At 41.5% G+C, this 21,582-nt stretch overlaps 1 protein-coding gene across 4 annotated transcripts in view; it reads right to left on the bottom strand.

Annotated features, from left to right (window-relative positions):
* Positions 1 to 21,582, bottom strand: part of spire1a (spire-type actin nucleation factor 1a) — a 60,344-nt gene continuing 38,762 nt past the window's right edge. The window contains exons 5-18 of one of the 4 annotated variants that reach the window (XM_084080958.1): positions 19,327 to 19,401; positions 18,640 to 18,804; positions 15,946 to 16,035; positions 15,316 to 15,445; positions 10,959 to 11,006; positions 10,223 to 10,377; positions 8,020 to 8,101; positions 6,595 to 6,737; positions 4,907 to 4,936; positions 3,684 to 3,821; positions 3,185 to 3,255; positions 3,062 to 3,089; positions 2,748 to 2,911; positions 1 to 2,635 (exon numbers count right to left, since the gene is read on the bottom strand). In XM_084080958.1, the coding sequence (XP_083937084.1) occupies positions 2,365 to 2,635; positions 2,748 to 2,911; positions 3,062 to 3,089; positions 3,185 to 3,255; positions 3,684 to 3,821; positions 4,907 to 4,936; positions 6,595 to 6,737; positions 8,020 to 8,101; positions 10,223 to 10,377; positions 10,959 to 11,006; positions 15,316 to 15,445; positions 15,946 to 16,035; positions 18,640 to 18,804; positions 19,327 to 19,401 (1,590 nt within the window). In that variant the 3' untranslated portion in view covers positions 1 to 2,364. The remainder of the gene's footprint in view (positions 2,636 to 2,747; positions 2,912 to 3,061; positions 3,090 to 3,184; positions 3,256 to 3,683; positions 3,822 to 4,906; positions 4,937 to 6,594; positions 6,738 to 8,019; positions 8,102 to 10,222; positions 10,378 to 10,958; positions 11,007 to 15,315; positions 15,446 to 15,945; positions 16,036 to 18,639; positions 18,805 to 19,326; positions 19,402 to 21,582) is intronic. The other 3 variants (XM_084080959.1, XM_084080960.1, XM_084080961.1) reach the window with 3 other exon arrangements.

Genomic DNA, 21,582 nt, shown 5'->3' with positions numbered 1-21,582 from the left:
TATCAGTCTATCATGTTTTATTATAATTTCTTTCATTAAAAAAAAAAAGAAATCACATTACAGCATGCGCACCATTCATTCCTTACCGAGGGTTTAAAATGTGGTCATACTGTAGGTACCATTTGACAGTAGCATGACATCACTTTAACAAGCTGGTTTTGTCTTTCTGCCTCGCTGGTAACAAGGTCACAAAACTAAGTATATGACAGTACAGGCAGGTGTGAAAGATCATGTGTATGTAAGATCATTTGAACACAAATATAAAACTATACGCATTCCAATGTCAGAACTAAACTAAATAGCCTATACATTCAGTTGAGTGGGGTGGATTTTACTTTTCTCTGGCCAGACACCAACAAACTCTCAATCATTCACTCAAATGTTCACCCTTGGAAGAACCCTGGGAAATGGCACTGTGGAACCCCAAAAGGTGAACAGACAGACAAATGTAAAAAGACAAAAATAATTAAGACAGAAACAAAACAATGGTCCAATAAAAGTGCTATTTGAGATCTATGAATCAAAAGACCATTGTACATACAAAAGTCAAATAAAAACCTTTTATATTAGATTGACACAAACCATAACATTAGAATATAATACTAATAAGAGATTAAGAGAACTAGGAGTGTGTCAGGACATGACACTCCTTGTGCTCAAACCTTTGAAAATAAAATAAACATGGATAAATTATACTTCTGTATACAGTCAAAAATCCAAATGCATGGATTTTCATACATACTAAAAGAGTTTTTCATTATTTGAACTTAAAGTTTTGGAATATTAGATTTGGAAGGATTTTAGATATACAGCATGTACACACTCAAACCCCCACAATTCTGTGCTTCTGTTGCTCAGCTTAGAACAAAGCATTGTGGGCCACAATGAGTCACTGAGCCACCCCGTTAATGTCCCAGCTCAATCTTCACACTAACTATTTACAATGTACAATACATCCACAATTACACAAGCACAGCACAAGACCCTGAGCGTTACTTTCATCGTGAAAGTCTAAAAATGGACCCATCGGCACATTTCTACACTTTCAGTGTTAACACTTAAGGACATGGCCGTGTATTTTGGAGAGGAGGGAACTATTTTGGCACCAGGCACAGAATTCTATGTACTGTACATCAATGGCCAAGTGGCTAAAACCCACCCGACAAAAACACTGACACCACTCTGGCTCCTCACTTCAACATTCATCTCTAAATGTCTAAAAAGATGAGTGATATTTTGGCAATATGTTAAATTAGAAAGGGCAGCGATATGAGGCAGAGATGGATCCATCCCAGCAGACCTGACTAAGTGGATCTACAGTGCATTTCTGTCAAACAGACAATCGGTTCGTTCTTCCTGAGTGCTAGCAGTAGTAAACAGGAACGGGAAAACTGTGTTTACAGCGTAGGGATCTGGATGGGGAACTTCCGCCTCCAGTATTGACAAAGTCACCGCGCAATGTTATTGGCTAAAGAAAACGTGTCAAATATACATTCGCATGCTTGGGTTCATCATCCCACTAACAACATCGCCCTGAATTATTACACACAGTAAAATCCTGCATGTTAATTTAAAGGAGAATTTTGCCCTAAGCGTTTTCCTACCTTGATTTGATGTCGTTAAGTCATGATGAGTGGTCCTGGACCCCCAGTTCATAACGAGCGAAGTTCGGGGACCCCCCAAACCGCAGCTCAGAACGGCCGAGTTGGGCTAAATCTGCTTATTTCTGTCGCTCGGAAATAGTTTTTTACTGTATGTATCTGTAGTGTGTGTTTCGTCTGATGTCACTGCTATGCTATTGCTACATGGGCGCCGCCATTTCTGTTTACAGATCTGATATACTGAAATCACGTTACCGATCTGATATACTGAAATCACGTTACAGATCTGATATACTGAAATCACATTTTAAATTTCGTCCGCGATACTTCCGCCCTCCAGAATAGCGGATCCTGTGTGTTATTACACACTTTTTCACTGTGCAGCCACCCGCAGAAAAATGGGGCCATTACATTTTTCAATCGGCCGCCAAAGAGTTTCCAGCAAGATGAGTTTGTGACATGTGAAACGTGGCTCGTCTTTATGACCATCACGAACAGAGCAGGTCTACTTTTCCTGAGAAGGGGGGTTAATACTAAATTGGTGTAAAAGGGGCTTTGGGTTAATGGTCACATGTGACTTATTTTCTTGTTAAATAAGTCACCAGTCCGAGACACTGCAGTGAACTTGTTGACAAAACTGTCCATCTAAAAAAACTAAACAAAAAAAACACATTCTTTTTGAGTTTCTTTCAGAGTCCACCCCGCGCCTTGTCCTTTGAGGAGGTCGGTGTGGGGAAATTACGAATTGAGGGAATTGTCCTTTCTACACCTCGTTGATGGTGCGCTCCGACGGCCTGAAGTTGACGGAGTTGGAGGACGAGGACGACGCCAAGTAGAATGACTGCGTTTTGCGGTTGAGGCGCGCACGCTTGCTGGCCACTGACAGGCTCCGCTTGCTGGACGAGATGATCTCGGTGATGAACTTCTTGCAGTCCACGCACACCTCCATGGTGGCCCAGTCCTCTGTCAGCTCCTTGGGCAGCTCCGGCTCGTCCCGGGACCGGCACTCGGTCGATCCGCTGTGCTTCGACAGCCTGGGGGGTTGCAGGGAAAAAAGCGTTAAAGACAGGACATCAGCCTTGTTATTGTGGTTCTCATCTGTAAAATATGTAGTTACAAAAAAAGACAAATTCTACAGGCCCGTACTTGGACACGGTTTTACGCAGGCTGTGTCTGTTGTGTCCGGACCCAAAGGGCGTCTTGTCTGCCTGGGCGCTGGCCGAGGACGTAGCATCTTCCTCCTTCGACATGGCGCTGGGACCCAGGGAGTAGATGGGCAAGTTGGAATAGGGCTTCGACGGGAGCCGCATCTGAGGTAGAAATTATTAAAGCTTAATTTAGGTCACTGGTTCGGCCCCCGGACCACCATGTACTGTATATGTCTATAAGTGTCTAAGGCCTAACAGAAGCCGTGTTAGCGACACTTCAAGGGGTTCGTTTGGGTTGTGGGAGCGGCTTACCTTTTTACAGCACTGTGAGCACACAGGCCTGGAGAAGAGACAAAAGCAGGTTGTTTGTTATCCCGTTTTTGGATTTTTAGTACAGCATAAAGACAGTGATGTTAACAGTTCGATCTGATTTACCGTTTGCAGAACTGGCAGATGTAGGACCACGTGAATAAGGAGAACTTCTTGGTCCGGCATGAAAAGCAAAGCTAGAGTGTGGAGACGAAAGGGAAAACATTGACATGTTAAGACGATTTTATACTTTGTCGTACGACAGTGGCACACGCCTAAAATAGGCCATCTACAAGTTCACAGCGCGTCGGTTGAGACGCATTGTGAGCTTGTCGATCAGCTATTTTCGGCGTGCAACAACCCGCGGACAACAGAGCTTGAATTACACATCATATTCCAAGTACTGTATGTGGGAGTTGGATGCCTTCTCGCCAGATATACAAAATTAACCTCTTTTCGTGACATGGCTAATACTCAAACTGACACTATGCGATGCAACACAGCTAAATAGTGAGTGTTCATTTTAGCACTGGACACCTTCAGAGATTGATTAACACCCATTCTGCTGTAGGGCCAGCTGTATAGGGGTTTTGCCTGCTTAAATAAAAATGTACAAACACTGTACCTTTCCTTTCTTGAGGGCAGTGTAGATGTCCTTGTACTGCTGGAACTTCTCCAGCTCCGCTTTGACCAGCACCTGCCTGATGTGCATGACCTCATCCACTGTCAATGCCAGGCACTCCACCGGGTAGCAGAACTCCTCCTAGAGTGAAGGACAGGACGCACGGCAGGTCAACAACACTACCCCTATGTGGGAAGGGATGGCTCCCCGTATCCCAAGGTGTTAGGACACGGCGTGAGGTGATCATGTTGAAGAGATGATGGTGACACCATGTGAATGAAGGCGAAAATGACACCGTCATGCTGAGAAAGCAACCATTCAAGTAGTCTCCTGTAGCCAGAGATCTCTGCCTACTGATGCTGTACGTCTGGTGACATCTAAATTCAGTGAATGGGCTAAAACTGAATTCAGAAATGTAAACAATACCAGCTTCCCAGAGCCAATTCAAAGACTTCAAGGTCCTTCATATTGGGACAGTGATATTTGTTTTCAAAGCAGTGGGGAGTAGCGGTCGTCAGACGTATCAGTGGGAAAGATCTGACCGCCTGGCTATGCGAGACTACCCTTTAACCAAATACCACCACGCACCCCCAAACAACTCAATCTAGCCAGGAGACCAAGTCATGTGACAGAGATGACAATGCTATTAAAAGAGCTCCACTCTAGGATTATTATAGTTTATTAAAACTGTTTTTTTTTTAATGTTAACATAAACTTAAAATCTAAAGTAAAACCAACAAACGACTAAAAACTACTTATGGTATGGACTCGTAAAATGTAGTAAAACACTAATATTTCTTTACTACAGTACATTATCTCCGCTCCCATGAGGGTAGAGGAATGCTACTGTAGCAGGGGGAAAGGTCTACCTCGGTCACCTTTTCATTGGTGGCTTGATACATTTGGAGAAACATTAGCGACTGATTGCGGAAACGATGTGAAATAACCAAAACCATTTATATTTAGTTGCACGTGGGTGTCACGCACCAAAAATAGCCGAATGCGTGTAGATCGGCTATTTTCGGTGACACCCAAGTGCAAATCAGTAAAAATCAGTGATTGTTCCTCTGGATGTTTTTTAGACAACATAATTAAACAAAATTAAAGAAAAGAACCTGGCTCCCCGCACCCTATTAGTATCAAAGATGCCTTCGTGAAGGATGGGATGGGGTGTGGTTGGGTAGGGGTGTTAGTTGCAACTTGGTGACATAATCAAAGTGACATACCCCGCCTTGATCACTGCTGACCACTTCCACCTGACCAATAGGAGAATTACAATACAGTCAAACAGGAATAAAACCTCCTGTTGCAACAATCTGAGGGTTAAAGGTCCAGTCAGTTCAAAATTGGCAACGTTTCCCTTTAAGCGTAATGTGTGACTTCTGCATTCAACAAACTCAGTTTCTCATTTCAACTCAGTGGAAATGATAATTGATAATTGAGCAACGTTATCTAATGTCTGTTTCTAACATAGAATGTGTATCTATGTTATCTAAATGCAACAACTGACACTGCAGTTTGTGTCTGGACAATCCCCTGACAGCTGGATAATCCACTGGCATCGGTTAGACTCTAGACATTTGTGTGTTTCAGGTTTTCTATAGCACAATGAGAGCGAGTGATGATGATGACCAACAGATGATACACACTGGCCAGGTTACCTTGTTGGTGGGTTCCGCCTGTTGCTGCTTTGTGTAAAAAACAAACAAACAGAGGAAACAACTGGACTTAAGTATTTGGAGGAGCCAGATAGCCAGCCATTGAAAAGATTGTAACGGGGAAATTGAGACGGGCTTGGGGACAAAGGCCTCATTGTTTAACACTGCTGCCTGCACATGCCGTCACAGGGGATAAACTACCATTATGAGGAAAAAACATGTACATATTTGAAAGGGTAAAAATCCCATTAACCACTCTGTACCTGGCACCCCTAATTTGGCCATGTCATTATAGACCCCTTGTACAGTATACCATGATGTCAGTTTATATAATTCATCATAATGATAAACTGTCGTCAAGTCGCACAGCTAGCATCTTTATGTTGGCAGACAATCAGAAAAAATCCAAATATAAAAGGATTTCTATGCTATTGCCAATAGCATTGCCGTTGGTTCTTCATTTCGAAACAGGTCTTTTCCCAGAATATCCATATTTTGCAATAGAATTGTGATCTGAATCAATATTTTAGCTCTACATCGATCAAAAATCTCAGTTTTATGACTGAGGCAATTACATACGCATGACGACATGTAGCACTGCAATACAGTAGATTATAGAGGCTCTATAGCCGCGCCCTGAGGAAGACATGTTGTCAAAACTGGACAGAGTCTTTGGCATTTTATTGTTTTTAATATGTAGCCCTGTCGTCAAATTAAAGGCTTTTTAACTACGTCCTTGCTCAAGTGTGCCCATTTGATGGGACCCCTCTTCATCTTTGATCCTGTATCGACTTCGTGAGCACCTCATTACCACCTGGACTGGAGTCTTCACCCATTAAAACTCTTAAGTAGCACTCGGCTCGCCTGTTCTTTGACAGTAGATTAGGATAGATTTTTGTTCCTGCAATTTCACGACTGCAAATACAGTCCTGGTGGGTGTTAATTTCGGACCAGAGTGAGTCACATTGTAAATAGTAGCCCATTTTATACTTAGTGGTTAAATGGTTAATTACCTTTCGTTAATAGTTAAAAAAAGCATTAAGAAAAAATCATTCCCATGCCATTGTTATTGTACAACCAACCCTAAAATACATTTTTTACATTGGAATATGGACCACAATAAAGTTCCTCAGGTGCTGGATGTGGTCCGCAGGCCGCCAGATCTCGATGGTGCAACCTAGTGAGTAAATAATGACTATTGGCTGCAGGACACCGATGGATAAATCAGACTTTTAGACTGCTTGTGGCTGACTTACCAGAGACTTGGAGCTCTGTCTGGAAGGAGGCACAAAGGGACGCACGCTGGTGGGAGCCTCCTTCTCAATGGAGTGCCTCCTATGATGGGCATGGCGCTCAACTGGCTCCGGGGTGGAGGAAATGGGCAGGAAGTTCGGTCGACCTGGAGATGATGACAAAACGTGAGAAAGATGTGGAACGACAATCAAGGTAGTGGACGATGAGCAGATAAGAGGCCTCAAGTTTTACGTCAAGACTAGAGTCCAGCTGATGCTTCAGGCCTCATTTGACCTTTTGATGGCATAGATAATCAGCAATTATGCAACCGATATGTCCCGATTTTTTGGGGCGGTGTAACCACCCCCTATAAGTGAGGTTTGGACACTGACCAATCCGGCACCGTGATTGGCCAATAGTCTAGGCTAACGCTTCCAGAGTCAATGCAAATCTAAACTTTTGCAAAGTCACCCAATCACATTACAGCTAGTGTCACCACCACTAGGTTTAGGCATAGTTTTAGTGAGGTTGTATTTAAGGGGTTAAGGTTAGGTTTAGGCATAGTTTTTGGGCGGTGCAACCGCCCCTATATGTGAGGTTTGAAATTTTCGCCCCCCCAACCCTGCGCTGTGATTGGCCACCAGTGTACCCCCCTAACCCTGCACCGTGATTGACCACCATGACTCTATTCAGGACTGTGATTGGCTAGAAACACATGACACATGTGCATAGCCCTATAAATACGCACGCACACTTAAGAAAAACACTTTTGTTTTTTTTAAGTGATTCACTTCCATCACTGTGATGACCACTGTGACCACACCGCCCACTTCACACTGGGTGCGATTTTTTACCTTTTGATAAAAAGGAAGAGCAGATCCAGATGTGTCTCAGCTTGTAGATAAGCCATCTTTGTAAAATGTTGAACCCAATAAAACCTGGAATGCATCCGTGTCATTTTAGATTTTAGCATTGGTTATTCAAAAATAGCAGATGTACAAGTACAATCGCACAAGTGGTGTGAGATATACTGATTTGGAAGGCATTAAGAGAATCGGCCTCGTCTTAATGGGTTAAATAAAATCAGTTCAGTTCGTGGGCGTCATTGTTATGAGATTGATTAGTTTAGACCCCTCCCAGACCCTTCCCCACTTTACCAAACTGCTGTCAGTGCTTTATCATCAAATCTATTCCACTTGCTTATTGAGAAAAAAATCAGTCCAGTCCCCCGCACCTCGCGACTTAATTGTACCGAATTAACCCAAATAAAGTTACAAAGCCCCCAAAAATGAACAAACCCAACCGGAAAAAATGCACACAGTCCGCATTTACGCGCGCGCATGCGGCCCCCGATGTGTCTCCCGCCCCATGTCATTTTCCATTCCAGCGCCCCTGGGGTACAGTGTTAACAGACCTTACTGGTCCTCATGGTAGTGTTCAGCTCTTACCTTTCCTGACTATGACCGACTCAGGTGATGTGTCCTCTACCATGGATGTGGATGCACTGGAGCTGCTCTGAGTGGCATCTTCCTAACATGTGGAAGACATGACCCAGTGTTTACAATTGAGGCACTTTGCAGACACTCTCATCCACATCTACTCGCAGTACAAAAGTGCAGGATCGGAGTAAACGGCATGAATCCTAGTCCAGTGATTCTCAACCTGTGGGTCATGAGGATATTGCAAGTGGGCCCCCCCGACTAATTGGCAAAACACTAGGATTTTAATGATACAACATTAAAAAAGTGTGGCCACTTGGGCGGCCTGGCAGTGCATCGTGGGGTTGAGTCCCAATCCCAGAGGCCTTTGCTGCATGTCTCTCCGTATCTCTCTCCCCCTGTTTCCTGTCCATCTCTACTATACACTATAGAGGCAGAAAAAGCCCTAAAAAAGGCTTTAAAAAAAGATTTTCAAGTGCAGGCCCTGATCCAGAAAAGGTTGAGAACCACTGCCCTAGTCAACAAACAGGGTAAATGGTCAAATCAACAAGTGTCAAGACCTTACGTTTACATAAGAGTGATTTGTATATGAATCAAGAGCGAGTATCCTTTGCACTGCTTGTAATATTGTGTTACCTTGTGTTGATGCAGCTATAGATACGTTCTGTTAATGCGAGTTACAATTTTAGGTCACCACGTGATCATTATGCTATTTAGAGCGCGTCTCACGTACGTTAGCTTGGGGCCCTCGGCTCACCTGACTCAGCACGACAGATTGAAACATGTCATGTCGAGTTCAACAGGTTCATACATTTATTACTTTTAACTGTTCACATTAACCCTGAGATTGGTTAATACATGGCTATGTCATATGTTGCTAGCTGTACTGCTAGTCATGGCCAACTCATTGACAGGATACATGCGTGTAGGTTTTCACAATAGAAACATAAAGGCATCCATCCGGTCATTGCTGGCGTGAGGATTTAATCTGAATCATAACAGGAAATGTTACGCCAACATTAGCAGTAACTTGAGATAAAGATGTGTTTGTAATGCTTTTGATATGCTTTGATAGCGTCAAAGGGAAAGAAATGTAGCTGTAGCCATTTAATCACTCTGTTTACGGGACACTTATTTGTGTCACTCCTATTATTGTTCATATTAGGTTTGGTAACACGGCAGATTAATGTATTTGTTATTTTCCATCACCAGAATTATTAGTTTGTTTACCCTCTGTAACTCATAAGCTCAGGGCAGCTGTTATCCATCCATATTGGCTATGCATGGTACTTTTTACCCTAAATGTATTCTTGTAAGGTAGCCATCCTAGTTACAATGTTGCAGACTACATCAGTGATTCTCAGCCTTTTGAGCTGTGGACCACTAGAAGATTTCAATGTACAGTATATGTAAAACATGTATATGTACAGTATGTCACAGTACGATTGGAGAACCAGTCAGAACCAGTCGCCGCCCAGCCGTGGGGGAGCGTGGGAGGTGAACTCTTAGAAAACTAGCACTCATTTTTCAATCTGACTGGTTCTTCTATCGTACCATGTATACGCTTAGAAAATAAGTATGCACCGCAATGGAAACAAGCCGTAAGCTTTTTTGCGTTATCCTTTTGATTATGATGGGTCAGATGTACAGTATGTTACATGTGACATGTTTTTATTTCATGATCAATAAAGATATCAATCAAATTTGAATAAAAAACATTTGATTAATATTTAAAATTAAAAGCATACTGTATCAGTTATTGCGAGATGTGTTGCGCACTGAAAATAGCAGATCAACAGTCTCACAACGCAGCGTGATGCAACGCACTGTGAGCTTTAAGATCGGCTATTTCCGACACGTGACACCAGCACACATAGATTGGACTTTACTGCAAAAGGGAGAAGTAAATTAAAATAAATAAAAGAAAATTATCAGCGTCAATCATCTCTCAGTTTATTTATTTTACGCATGAATGAGCCTCTATTCTTCCTGGGGTGCTGAACAAAGCAACAACAAATGTGCAACAAAAAATACAAATAAAATAAAACAAAAAAAATAAACAATAGTCCTTTATTATTCATAGTCTGGAAACTTTGGCTTTAAGTGGAGATCTGGCCGACACGTCGGGGACATCCTAGTACAAAACAAACGCAATCAATAATAATCTCCGCTACAATTCCTCATTTAGTTGTGATGTTGAGTGCGGTCTTACGTCTGAGTCGGAGCTGTCCAGCTCGGCCAGCGTGGGCGCTTTGAGCAGTCTCTTCCGCTGGATCAGCGGCTGCGCTCCGCCTGGCCCGGGAGCCAAGGCTGCGTTGCCCAGGGATTGTGTGCTGCCAGCCAGCTTCCTGGGGGCGTCTGGTGTGTCTGTAGGTGGTGGAGAGAGGGGGGGGGGGGGGGATACCGTCAGAAATACAGTAGAGCTGTAACAGTTAAAGTAATGACATTCCTGGAGGTGCAAGGCAGGCATCTGGTTGTGTTGTGTTAATTGTGTTGTTGCATAGATCTAACCACTTAGACCCTCTATACCAAGTAAAATGGACCCGAGTTGCGCTGTACTGTACGGACCCGAGTTACACTGCATTTCTTTTTCAATCTACACCAAATTTCTTAACCAAAAATAGCAGATTTACAAGCATCCACTTAAAGCAGTCAATGACCACTTACTTACTTGATCACTAACTTATAATGACCCTTAAAATTATTGTAATGTATCACAACTATAATTCATAATGCCTGTAAAAATCTAATTACTAAGATTCTGTTGGAAATGCCCATGTTTCAATGCCCGAAGAGGACCCATTATACTGCCAATCCGACTGATATCTTCATGTACGTACACGTACAGTGACACAAATTGAAGAGGACAAAACACATCCAATCAATGTGTGAATTGAAACGTGCACCAGGGTGTGATGAGGCATCATGCATGCCGTGTACGCATTTACCTGAGCCACGGAACAGGTCCTGGGGTGTGCTGATGCTCTTCCCTGCGCCTGTGGAGAGGAACACAGCCTTCAGTAGGACCCTGACACTCATGACATGATGAGAATATTCAATATTATCGAAGAATGCCCAAGCCTACACAGTGGGGTCATGACAAGAATCAGCAGCTTCGGTTCATTCTGGATTTTACACAGAAACACGCACACACGTGCATGCACACACACATATTTTGTGCAGGGAAAGCCTGGCAAACACTCTGGGAGTTTGTCAGACACAGTGGAAGCAGAGACAGGAGGATTTGTGGGGTCACAGAAAGTGCAAAAAACATCATTCCGAACGTATTGGCTGCAGTCATGTGACTCTGGGTGTCTACTGTACGTTCAGTGGTGCAGTATTGCTTCCGTGGCGTTCCGACTGTTAACACGAGGGGGGAAGCTGGAGCGTTACGCAACCCGTCATATGACACAGTGACGGCGGATTAAGAATGACAAGCGGGTCGACTGCAGAGGCAGTAGTGACAGACAATGCATCCCTACTGGCTCCAAGTCATGACTCACTGGCAGAGAAGCACTTATACTACATTCTTAAAATCCTGATTGTTCATTTAACACCAAGAAGTGTAGAAATGGAAGCAAATGGACCCATTTGGTTCCATTATTACACTCTCGGGAATTACAAATGGATACATTAATGAGGATTTGACTTGTGTCCCAGGATATTTCAGCTGCCATTCCAAGAGCTCAGAATAGCAATAGACTCTGCTAAACCACACTTATCTTATTCATTATCACTGAATACATGTTTTTTAAAGTACTGTTAACTGGGTGGAAGGGTGTCATGTCTCACAGCAGCCAGCGTGTGGCAGTGTTACTGCAGTGGCTCGTGTCAAACACACATTCCAAAACAAGAGAGTGAAATGTTAAGATGAGGGGTGTGTGTGTGCAGTTCAGGTAGGGACTGAATGAAATAAAATGAACAACAGCCAGCAGAGAAACAAACACACAGTACACGCATTTGTAAGAAAAGCAGGAATAATTTTACCTGACGAGTCAAAACTGTAAGGCATGTTTAGAGGCCTGATAACTGAACAAGAGGCCCGTGGTAGAACAAAAAAAGGAGAGAAGCAATGGAAAGAAAAGGAGAGAACAATGGATGTCGATGTCTAGAACCTCTATTAACCCATTTTCCAATCCGGGAACGCATCTGAAAATGTCTTCTAAATCTTAACAGATTTCTGAAAACCGTATGTTGCTATAATATCAGTGGTTCTCAAACTTGCTCATGTCAAGGACCCCCCAAATGATATGTATTTGGTCGCGGACCCCCCTCTCAAAATGTTTTGTTCCAGGGACCCCCGAAGCAAAGATTTGAGTTACAAATGTTCGCTTAAAAAAAATATATATATATATTCAAAGATTTGCACACATTTTTCATGATTTTTCAAAAATAGCAGATCTACAAGCTCATAGCGCGGCACTCTGTTCCGTGCTATAAGCTTGTATATCTGCTATTTTTAAATAGCCAATGTATAATATAATGGTTAAAATCTAAAATGACAGATACTTTCCCGGTCTTAATGGGTTAAAGCTGCAAACCTTTTTTTTGGGTCGACGAATTAGATTTCAATTTCTGACGCTCAATCAGATGGATTCCAGGCGTAGCCAGGGGAGACATTGCGTGCACAAGCTTCAAGACAGAACTACTCGTCAACCAGTAGGTGTCCTACCCGACACCAGAGTCGAAATGTCTCAAAGCAATATTACTTTATCTACATCTGTGGAGGTTGGAGGTAGTCTCCCTACTCTACATTAACACAGTGGTTCTCAACCTGTGCGTCGGAACCCCCAGGGGGATCCCCACATGATTTTGGGGGTGTCCCCAGATATATAAAAAAAAGAGAAATGAAATTAAAAAAGACCATTACTGCATCAAAAGTAAAGCTGGTCAAACATTGGCCAAATTGTCAAAAAAAGAAAGAGGGAAAAATTGTGAACATGGCCGATCTACAAGCTCACAACGTTGTGAGCTTGTAGTATTTTTACAATATTTATCTGTGGAACAGAGTCAAACTAAATGTAATGTCTCAACTCCTACAATTCCAAGTGCTTGTCAGACTGGGGGGTCCCCAGTTCAAATATGATTGTGGGGGGGTCACGGCCTGAAAAGGTTGAGAACCACTGCATTAACGTACTGTATTAATATACATGTTTTATTCATTAAACTAAGTATCAGATTGCAGCTTTAAAACATCGGCACAAAGTCACAAACGCAAAACTATGTGCTGAAGAACATGCAGAACCGTGTGCATTTCTTCAGGGAAGTCTAATACTCTGCCGTTAAGTCTTATGTAACAAACAACCTACATATATTACCCTCCTAACTCCCTGAACAAAAGACACCCTGTGAATTCTGTATGGTTGCATTGTTGGAGAAAAAGGCCGACCATGAAGTATGAATTCCTTAACATTTAATCACATTAACCCTGGAGTCCTGATTTTGGGGGATATTGTCAAAAAGAAACAAATACAGCCAAAAATCCATCCATCTTCTCTATCGTTTGTCTGGAATCAAAGCACAGAGGGAACAGTTCTAGCAGAGAATCCCAGACTTCCCTTCCTTCCCCCAAAAACACTGATCTTCATGCAGTATACAGACCCAATTCTGATCTCCATGTAGTATACAGATCTAATTCTGATCTCCATGTAGAATACAGATCCAATTCTGATCTCCATGTAGTATACAGATCCAATTCTGATCTCCATGTAGTATACAGATCCAATTCTGATCTTCATGCAGTATACAGATCTAATCCTATATCCATGCAGTATACAGATCTAAACCTGACCCGTTCCAACAACTGCAACAACGTGCCAACAGACCGTATCACCGCGGAAACAGGGGATCGATATTTTGATTTCTTTCCTTAATTCAGTTTACGCCAATAAAAGACATTAGCCCGTACGGGAGCTTTTTTCAGCAATCTTATAAGTGCTTTCAGACTATAAATCGCTTATACACCACCAGTGGAAAAACTGACCTTATTTACAGGTCAATTTTGTTTTACCCTGTTCTCTTGTGAGTAGGACAAGTGAAAATCACTTCTAAATGTGTTCCGTCTCTCGAGAGCTCGTTGTCTAGGCCAGTGGAGGGTGGAAGAAGTACTCAGATCTTTTTTTTTACTTGAGTAAAAGTAGCAATACCACAATATAAGAATACTGTGACAAGAAAAAGGCCTGTGTTCAAAAAAAGTATAAACATTTTGGTTTACAGTACTAAAGTAAAATTACTTAAAATGTTCAAACCTTTTCAAATGGGTTTATGTGGTTAATGCATGTTTTGTAATAACCTAAAACGAATTACTACTAATTAACTAGTATCTAAAGATGTGAATGAATTGTAGTGGAGTAAAAAGTACAACATTTTCCTCTGGGATGTAGTAGAGTACTAATTTAGTATAAACATGGATATACCCAAGTACAGTAAACGTACCTATAATTTGTACTTAAATATACAGTACTTGAGTAAATGTACATCCACCACTGGTGGAGGACAAGTGAAAATCACTTCAAAATGCGTTCGTTGTCTAGGCACTGCAATATCTCCAGCAGCCTACAAAAGATATATTCACATTTTACGACATGTCCTGACATGTGCTCATACAGAACGATAGGATTCAGGTTAAAACTTGGGAGAAGTTGCCCTTTAAACTTTATGAAAGGCCCTGACTGACTGACTCAGAGCTATGGAGGGAAGAAGGGGGTCAGAACTGCGATGTTTTAATATGATTAAATGTTAATGGTTATGTCCCCAGGTGACAGGTTATGTTAGGAGCCGTCATGCACAACGCACAGCAATATCCAGAGTGCTGATTTAACTCCCAGGAGTTCATTTACTCTTAAATTAACACCATTTTGACCAGTGATATGTGTGCAGGTCAAATTGTGTCTTTTATACCGATACAGCGCACTAAAGGGAGCAAAATATTGAATTGCCAATTATATTTTAACTAATGGCATGACAAATTCAAAACTGATGCATCAAAAAAGTGCTTCCTTTCATGTGTGAAAGGAATGCTGTACTACTGTGTTATTCAGAAGTCCGAGTTCAGTAAATACTTAAAACACAGAGTACTGTATGTTGAATAATGTCATTAAGGACGTTTAGAGAAAACGTGACAATATCAAGACACTGAATGTCAATGTTTGTATTACACAAAGGAGCTGGTGTGCTCCCTCTGACTCCCAGGTGCTTTATATTATCATTAGCCAATGATTTTTGTATACGTTCCTTTGACTGACAGTATAATATTTGCCTGATGAAGACAAATATTGTAATGTAATACGTGTGTGTTTGTCTTACCCAGGCGGTGTCTGCGGATGGTGTCAGGGGAGACGGGTCTGAGCTTCCTCTCAGCCTTGATGCCCTCCAGTAAACGCTCATGGAGGCTGGCGGGACGCTGGACGCGGGGCTTCAACTTACGGGAAGACACCTGCCGGGACGGGACAACCGTGCGTCAGTGACAGCTCTGTCACCAAGGACACCGTGATGCTACTGTAGCTTCCACAATAAAAACATCTTTAAAGGAGTAGTTTGAGACTCAATGGAGACTCAATTGAGCCTCCGCCATTCATCAAATTATTGGCTTAGGAATGCGACAAAAACCAAAGAATCTCCATGAATTCAAGGCTTCATCTCTCTCTACGTCGTCCTCAGACGAGCCCTCCATATATATTCATGGGGTGTGTAATTGATAGACAATAAGTAATGTTTGGGGTAAACTACTCCTTTTAATGAATAAGTGATTAACTACAGTTGGACCCCGTAATAAATATGAATATTTTAGGTACAAAATCCTATTGTTTCTCCTTTCTGGTGGAAATTGATTAATGCTTGGGTAGTTTCAAAAAGACTAAAGCACCTTTAAAGCAGCAAATGATCAGAGTGTGTGTGTGTGTGTGTGTGTGTGCGCATGTGTACTGTGTAACTCACAGGGTTGAGAGGGGGCCGTGATCTGATGAAGTCCAGAATGACCTCGTGGGCACTCTTCTTTAACCTAGGAGGGATGCCTCCGTTTACCTGCTTGACAAATATACAAAGAGAAGTACAGTACATATATTTTCATTTTCATGTCGGCATCTGAAAAGCAAACCTCTAAAGTGGGGCCGACTGGAGAGGAAAATGAGGAAACAACAAAATAGATATGAATTAAATAAATAAATTCAATTTCAGATTATTGTGCCAGTTTAACAACATTCAACCTGACGTCTCTATTTTAGGCATGTCAATCACAAATGTTCAGAATTAACTAAAATAGCAGATCCACAAACACCCAACGCACTGTGCTTGTTTGTATCAGCTTATTTTTTAAGCCATTTTGCAATAGGGGGCCAGAGCCAGAGGCTAAGACTATTTGGGGGTCCTTGGCATGGAATAGTTTGAAAAGCTCTGATCTAGTGTCTAGATCAGAGCTTTTCTAACTATTCCACTACTAGATTCTAGTGTACTTAAACAACAACTACCATAAAACTATCAATGAAATTCTACCGTAGTCATAGAGCTCAACCCACACACAGCCTTCTCTATCAATGTGGCCTAGTTTGTAATCATATCTACTACTGGACATCTTTGCTGTCAGGCAGGAACATTATATCTCCATATTTCATTTAGTTTTACTTTTTTACATAAACAAATTATGTACTTTATACAAGTGTGTCACGCAAAAGTAGCAAGATTACGCATCTACAAGCTCACAGCGTGCGTTGTGAGCTTGTAGATCCGCTATTTTTCTAAATGTTTAAAGAGAAAGTCAGTGATAAATTGTTTTATAAATATACTTAAGGTAGGGTTAGGGTTAGTGGTATTTTTGGTTAAAACAAAAAGTATTTTGTTAAAAGGTTAAAGCACTATATTCTGATAGTAATCATTGCTATAGAGTGTTTGTTCAGTAACAGGAGTCTCCCCTTCTCTCCAGCTCTTTAATAAACAGAAAAAGTATTTTCCGGTAGGTGTCAAAATCTCAGCCAATCAGGAGAAAGTACCCATTTTTAAGCTTCATTTTTACAGTGTTCCAGTTCCAATTTTGTCTGCTCATTTCTTAGTGTCATCACTTCCAATTTCACTTGTTTAATCTATATCCTGATTGGATAAAATTGGAAATGAAACTAACGAAAATGCATTTTCTGTTTTATAAAGAGCTGGAGAGACAAGGAGACTCCTTTTACTGAACAAACACTCTATAGCAATGAGTACTATCAGAATATAGAGCTATTTAACACTTATTTTAACCAAAGAAAATCACTTACCCTAGCTTTAATGTCTGAGTTTTATAAATATTGAACCAAGGAAAAGAGCTTGTGACTAAATGATAACCATCCAGGATCAATTGGAACATTTTTCTTACCCTGAAAAGTAACCGTTTTGGACATACAAGGTTTACACCCGACAGTGATGATATACAGTAGGTTTCAACGGTCTGAGGGAAGACTCTGTTGAGTATAAACCTGACCACATAGTCCACCAAACAAGCCAATGGAACAAAGGTTTGCTGTTGTCTCATACACAACTGACCTGGGCTGCTGATGGACCAAAGTTCCATCATTTTAGCCTCAAGCCACTTGTTAGAATGAATGAATGAATGAATAGAATGAATGAATGAATAGAAAACCTGCAAGATATCTGCCTGTAATCATGATCAGAGTAGTAAACATTGTATTGTGAGCAGCAGTAAACCATACAGCCCAACAGGTCATACTGTACATACTGTACGTCTGCGTTTAGAAACAACCGCTGAAATGTCAAAATGCATCAACTGCAGTTACCGACTTTGAAATGAGTTTCACAATGTGCTTGGCAAATAGTACTGTGTTTGCCAAGCAGATCAGAAAATAAGCTGGCAAAAGATCTCATGTGTTTGGAGCAAATAAATCCCTTTCAATTAGATTTTAAGTGGATTCATTTGGAAGAGATTTTTCTTCAGTGGTCTTAGTCATTTAATAACCTAATGTTCATTGAAGTGGTTGGCACAAATACTTTGGAAATGTGTTAGAAATGGTCACCACTAGAGGTTCGAATCCACCGCGGTGCTTTCAGTTTGGCCGAGCGTATTTACAAACACACAATTGGCCGTGTGTGGGGAGGGAAGCCGGGCAGGACACCGTCGCAAGACTGAGTATAAATTCAGCGTCACCTAAACGAGACCTTAAGTACAAAGCCTCACCATCCTGAATCCTTTCTGCTAGGCCTCTATCCAGTTGGACACAGAATAAAGCGCAATGAGAGAATATTTATAGATATTTGTCTTTTACAAGCTAAAAGAGTAATAGCATTGACCTGTAAGAGGCCAGACAAACCAAGCATTGCACAGTGGTTAAGGGAACTGTCTTTATGTCTACCTCTGGAGAAAATCACATATATCCTTAAGGACAAACAAGAGATGTTTCAGGAGGTGTGGGGTCGTTTTATACAGAACATGGAAAACAATAATCTGTCACATTTAATGGAAGAATCTGGAGAGGAGTAGTGCTGATGTCATTGTGTTATTCTTTTGTTTTTTAGTGATTGTCTTGTAATGTTTAAATGTACTTGTCCATTTTGCTTTCTGTTATGTAAGTAATGTAATGTTGAAATATTTTGTGAAAAAAGGAAAAAATCAATAAACATATTGTTGAAAAAACAAAGCCTCACCATGACTTTGCGGAGCTTGTATCGCTTTGAGCGGATGTCGTCCATAAGCATCTCATAGGGCGTCAGCTGGTATTCGATGGGCAGCGGGTTGTACTGGCGCTCGTGGACCTTCTTCAGCTTGACGCCGTCCCGCAGGTCACGCATCACCTGCACCCAGAAGCGCGCCTGAAAGATGGTGAGAAACATTTAAATAGCTGCCAAAGAATGGTGGTTTGTGTCGACCTTAAAAAGGGACACTGTCAAACTTTTTATGTACATTTCAGTTCACTGTTGATGGTTATCACAGTATAATTAACCTTGTTCCCAGGTTTTAACATTCATCAGTGACATCACTAGGGTAAAATTGTTTTCTCAGTGTTATGACTGCTAACAGAACATTAGCGGCAGTGGGGAAGCAGTGGCTCAGGAGGTAGAGCGGCCGCTTGAGAATTGGAAGGTTCCTGTGTGAAAATGGGTGAACTGTAATGCACATTGTAATGCACTTTGGATAAAGGCGCTATATAAATGCATCATTTACCATTAGCTATACAACAAAGAGATCACTTTGACAATCATGATAGTGACCCTTTGCGGCTAGTTCATAGCTCAAACGATTCTGTTGGCTGACAGAAATTATGTATTCCACAATGTAACCAGTATCGAGGAGAGTCGTACGTTTAGCATAACGACACTTGAGATCTCCCTTACCCAATCAGCATTCTGGAGCTCGTCGAGGTCTTGAACAGGATCACCCCGCGTATGAACTTCCATCTTCCTCAGGTTCTACCCATCCATCCCAGAGAAAGAGAGGAAGGTTAGAAAAGGTGAACTGCCCTACTGCACGGGCAGAGGAAGGACTAACAAACAGAAACCATCAAAACAAACACAGAGGTTGAGAAATGTAACCCCTTTCAACCTGACATCTGACAGTCTTTGCGTGTCATTATAGGCGAATATAATAAATTACAAGCTCACAATGTGTGATGCGAGTTTGAAGATCAGCTATTTGCTCATTTTGAAATATAACTTAAGGTCTTTACACAGCGGGGGCATTGACAAACAAATGATACTGAAATCGCCAGAGTATTTCACATCAAAACTATTCATATGGTTGATTTCTCATTTCATACAGGCTTGATTCCTTTATTCAGGTATCGAAGCATCAAAGCGAGCACAAGTAGACTGAAGAACAGTTTTTTACCCCAGGCTGTGAGACTATTAAATACGTCTATGAAATGAAATTATTTATTTCTATGGTGTGACGGCCTTGTATGCTGACCTTGGTCTTTTAAACTGACTTTTTAAACTGTTTTTAATCTTTACGGAAATTTAGTATTGTTATTTATGAACTGTTTTATTCTTTGTTTTATGGAGCACCCCCAACCTAAGTTTTTCACAGTGCATGTACTTGTACTTGTACTTGTACCTTGTGACAATAAACATCTTGAATCTTGAATCTTGAATTCAGTGAAAATTCAACCTCATTCCGAATCAAAATTACATCGCTTTATCACCACGTAATATTTGTGCTGCGTGTATATGTACTCATGACACAAATATTTTGAAACGTATATTTTCATTGTATTATTTAATTGCAAAAAATAAACCCTAAACCTAACCCCCTGTGCATAAGGACCTTTAAGTGGTTTCAATAACGTCATGACATTGACACGGTGCTGGAAAGGCAAAACATTAGTGACCAGAGTTTCCCCTCATCTGACCGTGCCATCTGGCATGGTTGTCAATCGATATGGCTCTTAGTTTCTGATATCCGCCTGGACCCATCTGATGGGGACAACACTGAGCTAGGGCTGGGAGCAGAAATCAATGGCCGACTAATGACTGCTTTTAATGTTTGTCTTTCTGCCAAGTCCTCTCTGTAGCGCGTCAACAGTACCAGCTAGCTGTACTGTTGTGGGGTTCGGTGACCCCCAGGGCAGGGTCCTTGAGGGGTTCTGTTTGAAGGGTCCCCAGCTAAATGATTCATAGTTGGGACCCAAATGGACCCTTTTGGATCAGTAACACTGAGACTGTACAAATGGAACAAAATTGACCTGTAAGCTCAAGTTAAATTAACATTGGGACCCCAACCTACACTGTAAAAATCTTCAGAGATAAGAATCACATCACATGTCTGTGGCCCAAAACGTATCAAAACTGTGGGTCCTTGAAATGAAAAGAAGTTGATAATCAAGACCTGTCCATCACTGCTTAAGAGTCCTACAGTCCAACATAGAGGACCCCCCCCCCTGTTTTTATTTAAAAATGTTAAGTTAGCATTATTAAATATCACTAGTATTATCATTATTATAATTTAACAGGTATTAGTATTAGGATAATTTGCATTGATTGATGTGTAACTAGAAAAAGTGCTCCTCGGAGCACAGGTCTCCGCCAGGTCAGGTAGGCTACTGTGGCCTCCTGGTGGCGCTATAATAGGCCAACGTGAAAAGGGCCATTTCTTCTTAGGCCTTGCACGTCAATCGGACACTGACTGCATTCATGATTTGAGGCATTTTGTTAAAAACATGTGTTTTGCTAAATTAGACCTGTTGGTGGCGCTATAACAGGCCAATGTTAAAAGGGTGGCATTTGTTCCTCAACATAGTGTGAATGTGCGTGCAAAGTTTGAGCGCAATTGGACGGTGCATTCATGATTTGCAGAATTTTGTTCAAAACAAGCCAATAATGCAAACTTTAGATGTCAATCGTAGCCAATCAGTATGGAATATGAAAAATCAAACACATCCGTCGTGATCACATGACTATAAAGATCATGTGTACCGATTTGCGTGAAATTTGGATGAAATCTGAAGGCTTACAATCAAAAAATGTGTTTTACATAAGTCGGCCTCCTGGTGGCGCTATAAAAGGCAGATGTGAAAAATGCAGGGCAAAGGTTTTTCCTTGACCTATAGGGAGTGTGCATACAAAGTTTTACACAGATCGGTGCAATTATAGGTA

The sequence above is a fragment of the Gymnoscopelus microlampas genome (genome assembly GCF_963454915.1).
Source record: "Gymnoscopelus microlampas genome assembly, chromosome: 15".
NCBI classification, from domain to species: Eukaryota; Metazoa; Chordata; class Actinopteri; order Myctophiformes; family Myctophidae; genus Gymnoscopelus; species Gymnoscopelus microlampas.
Note: the sequence above shows the minus strand (reverse complement) of the source record. Positions and strands in the feature narration are given on the sequence as shown.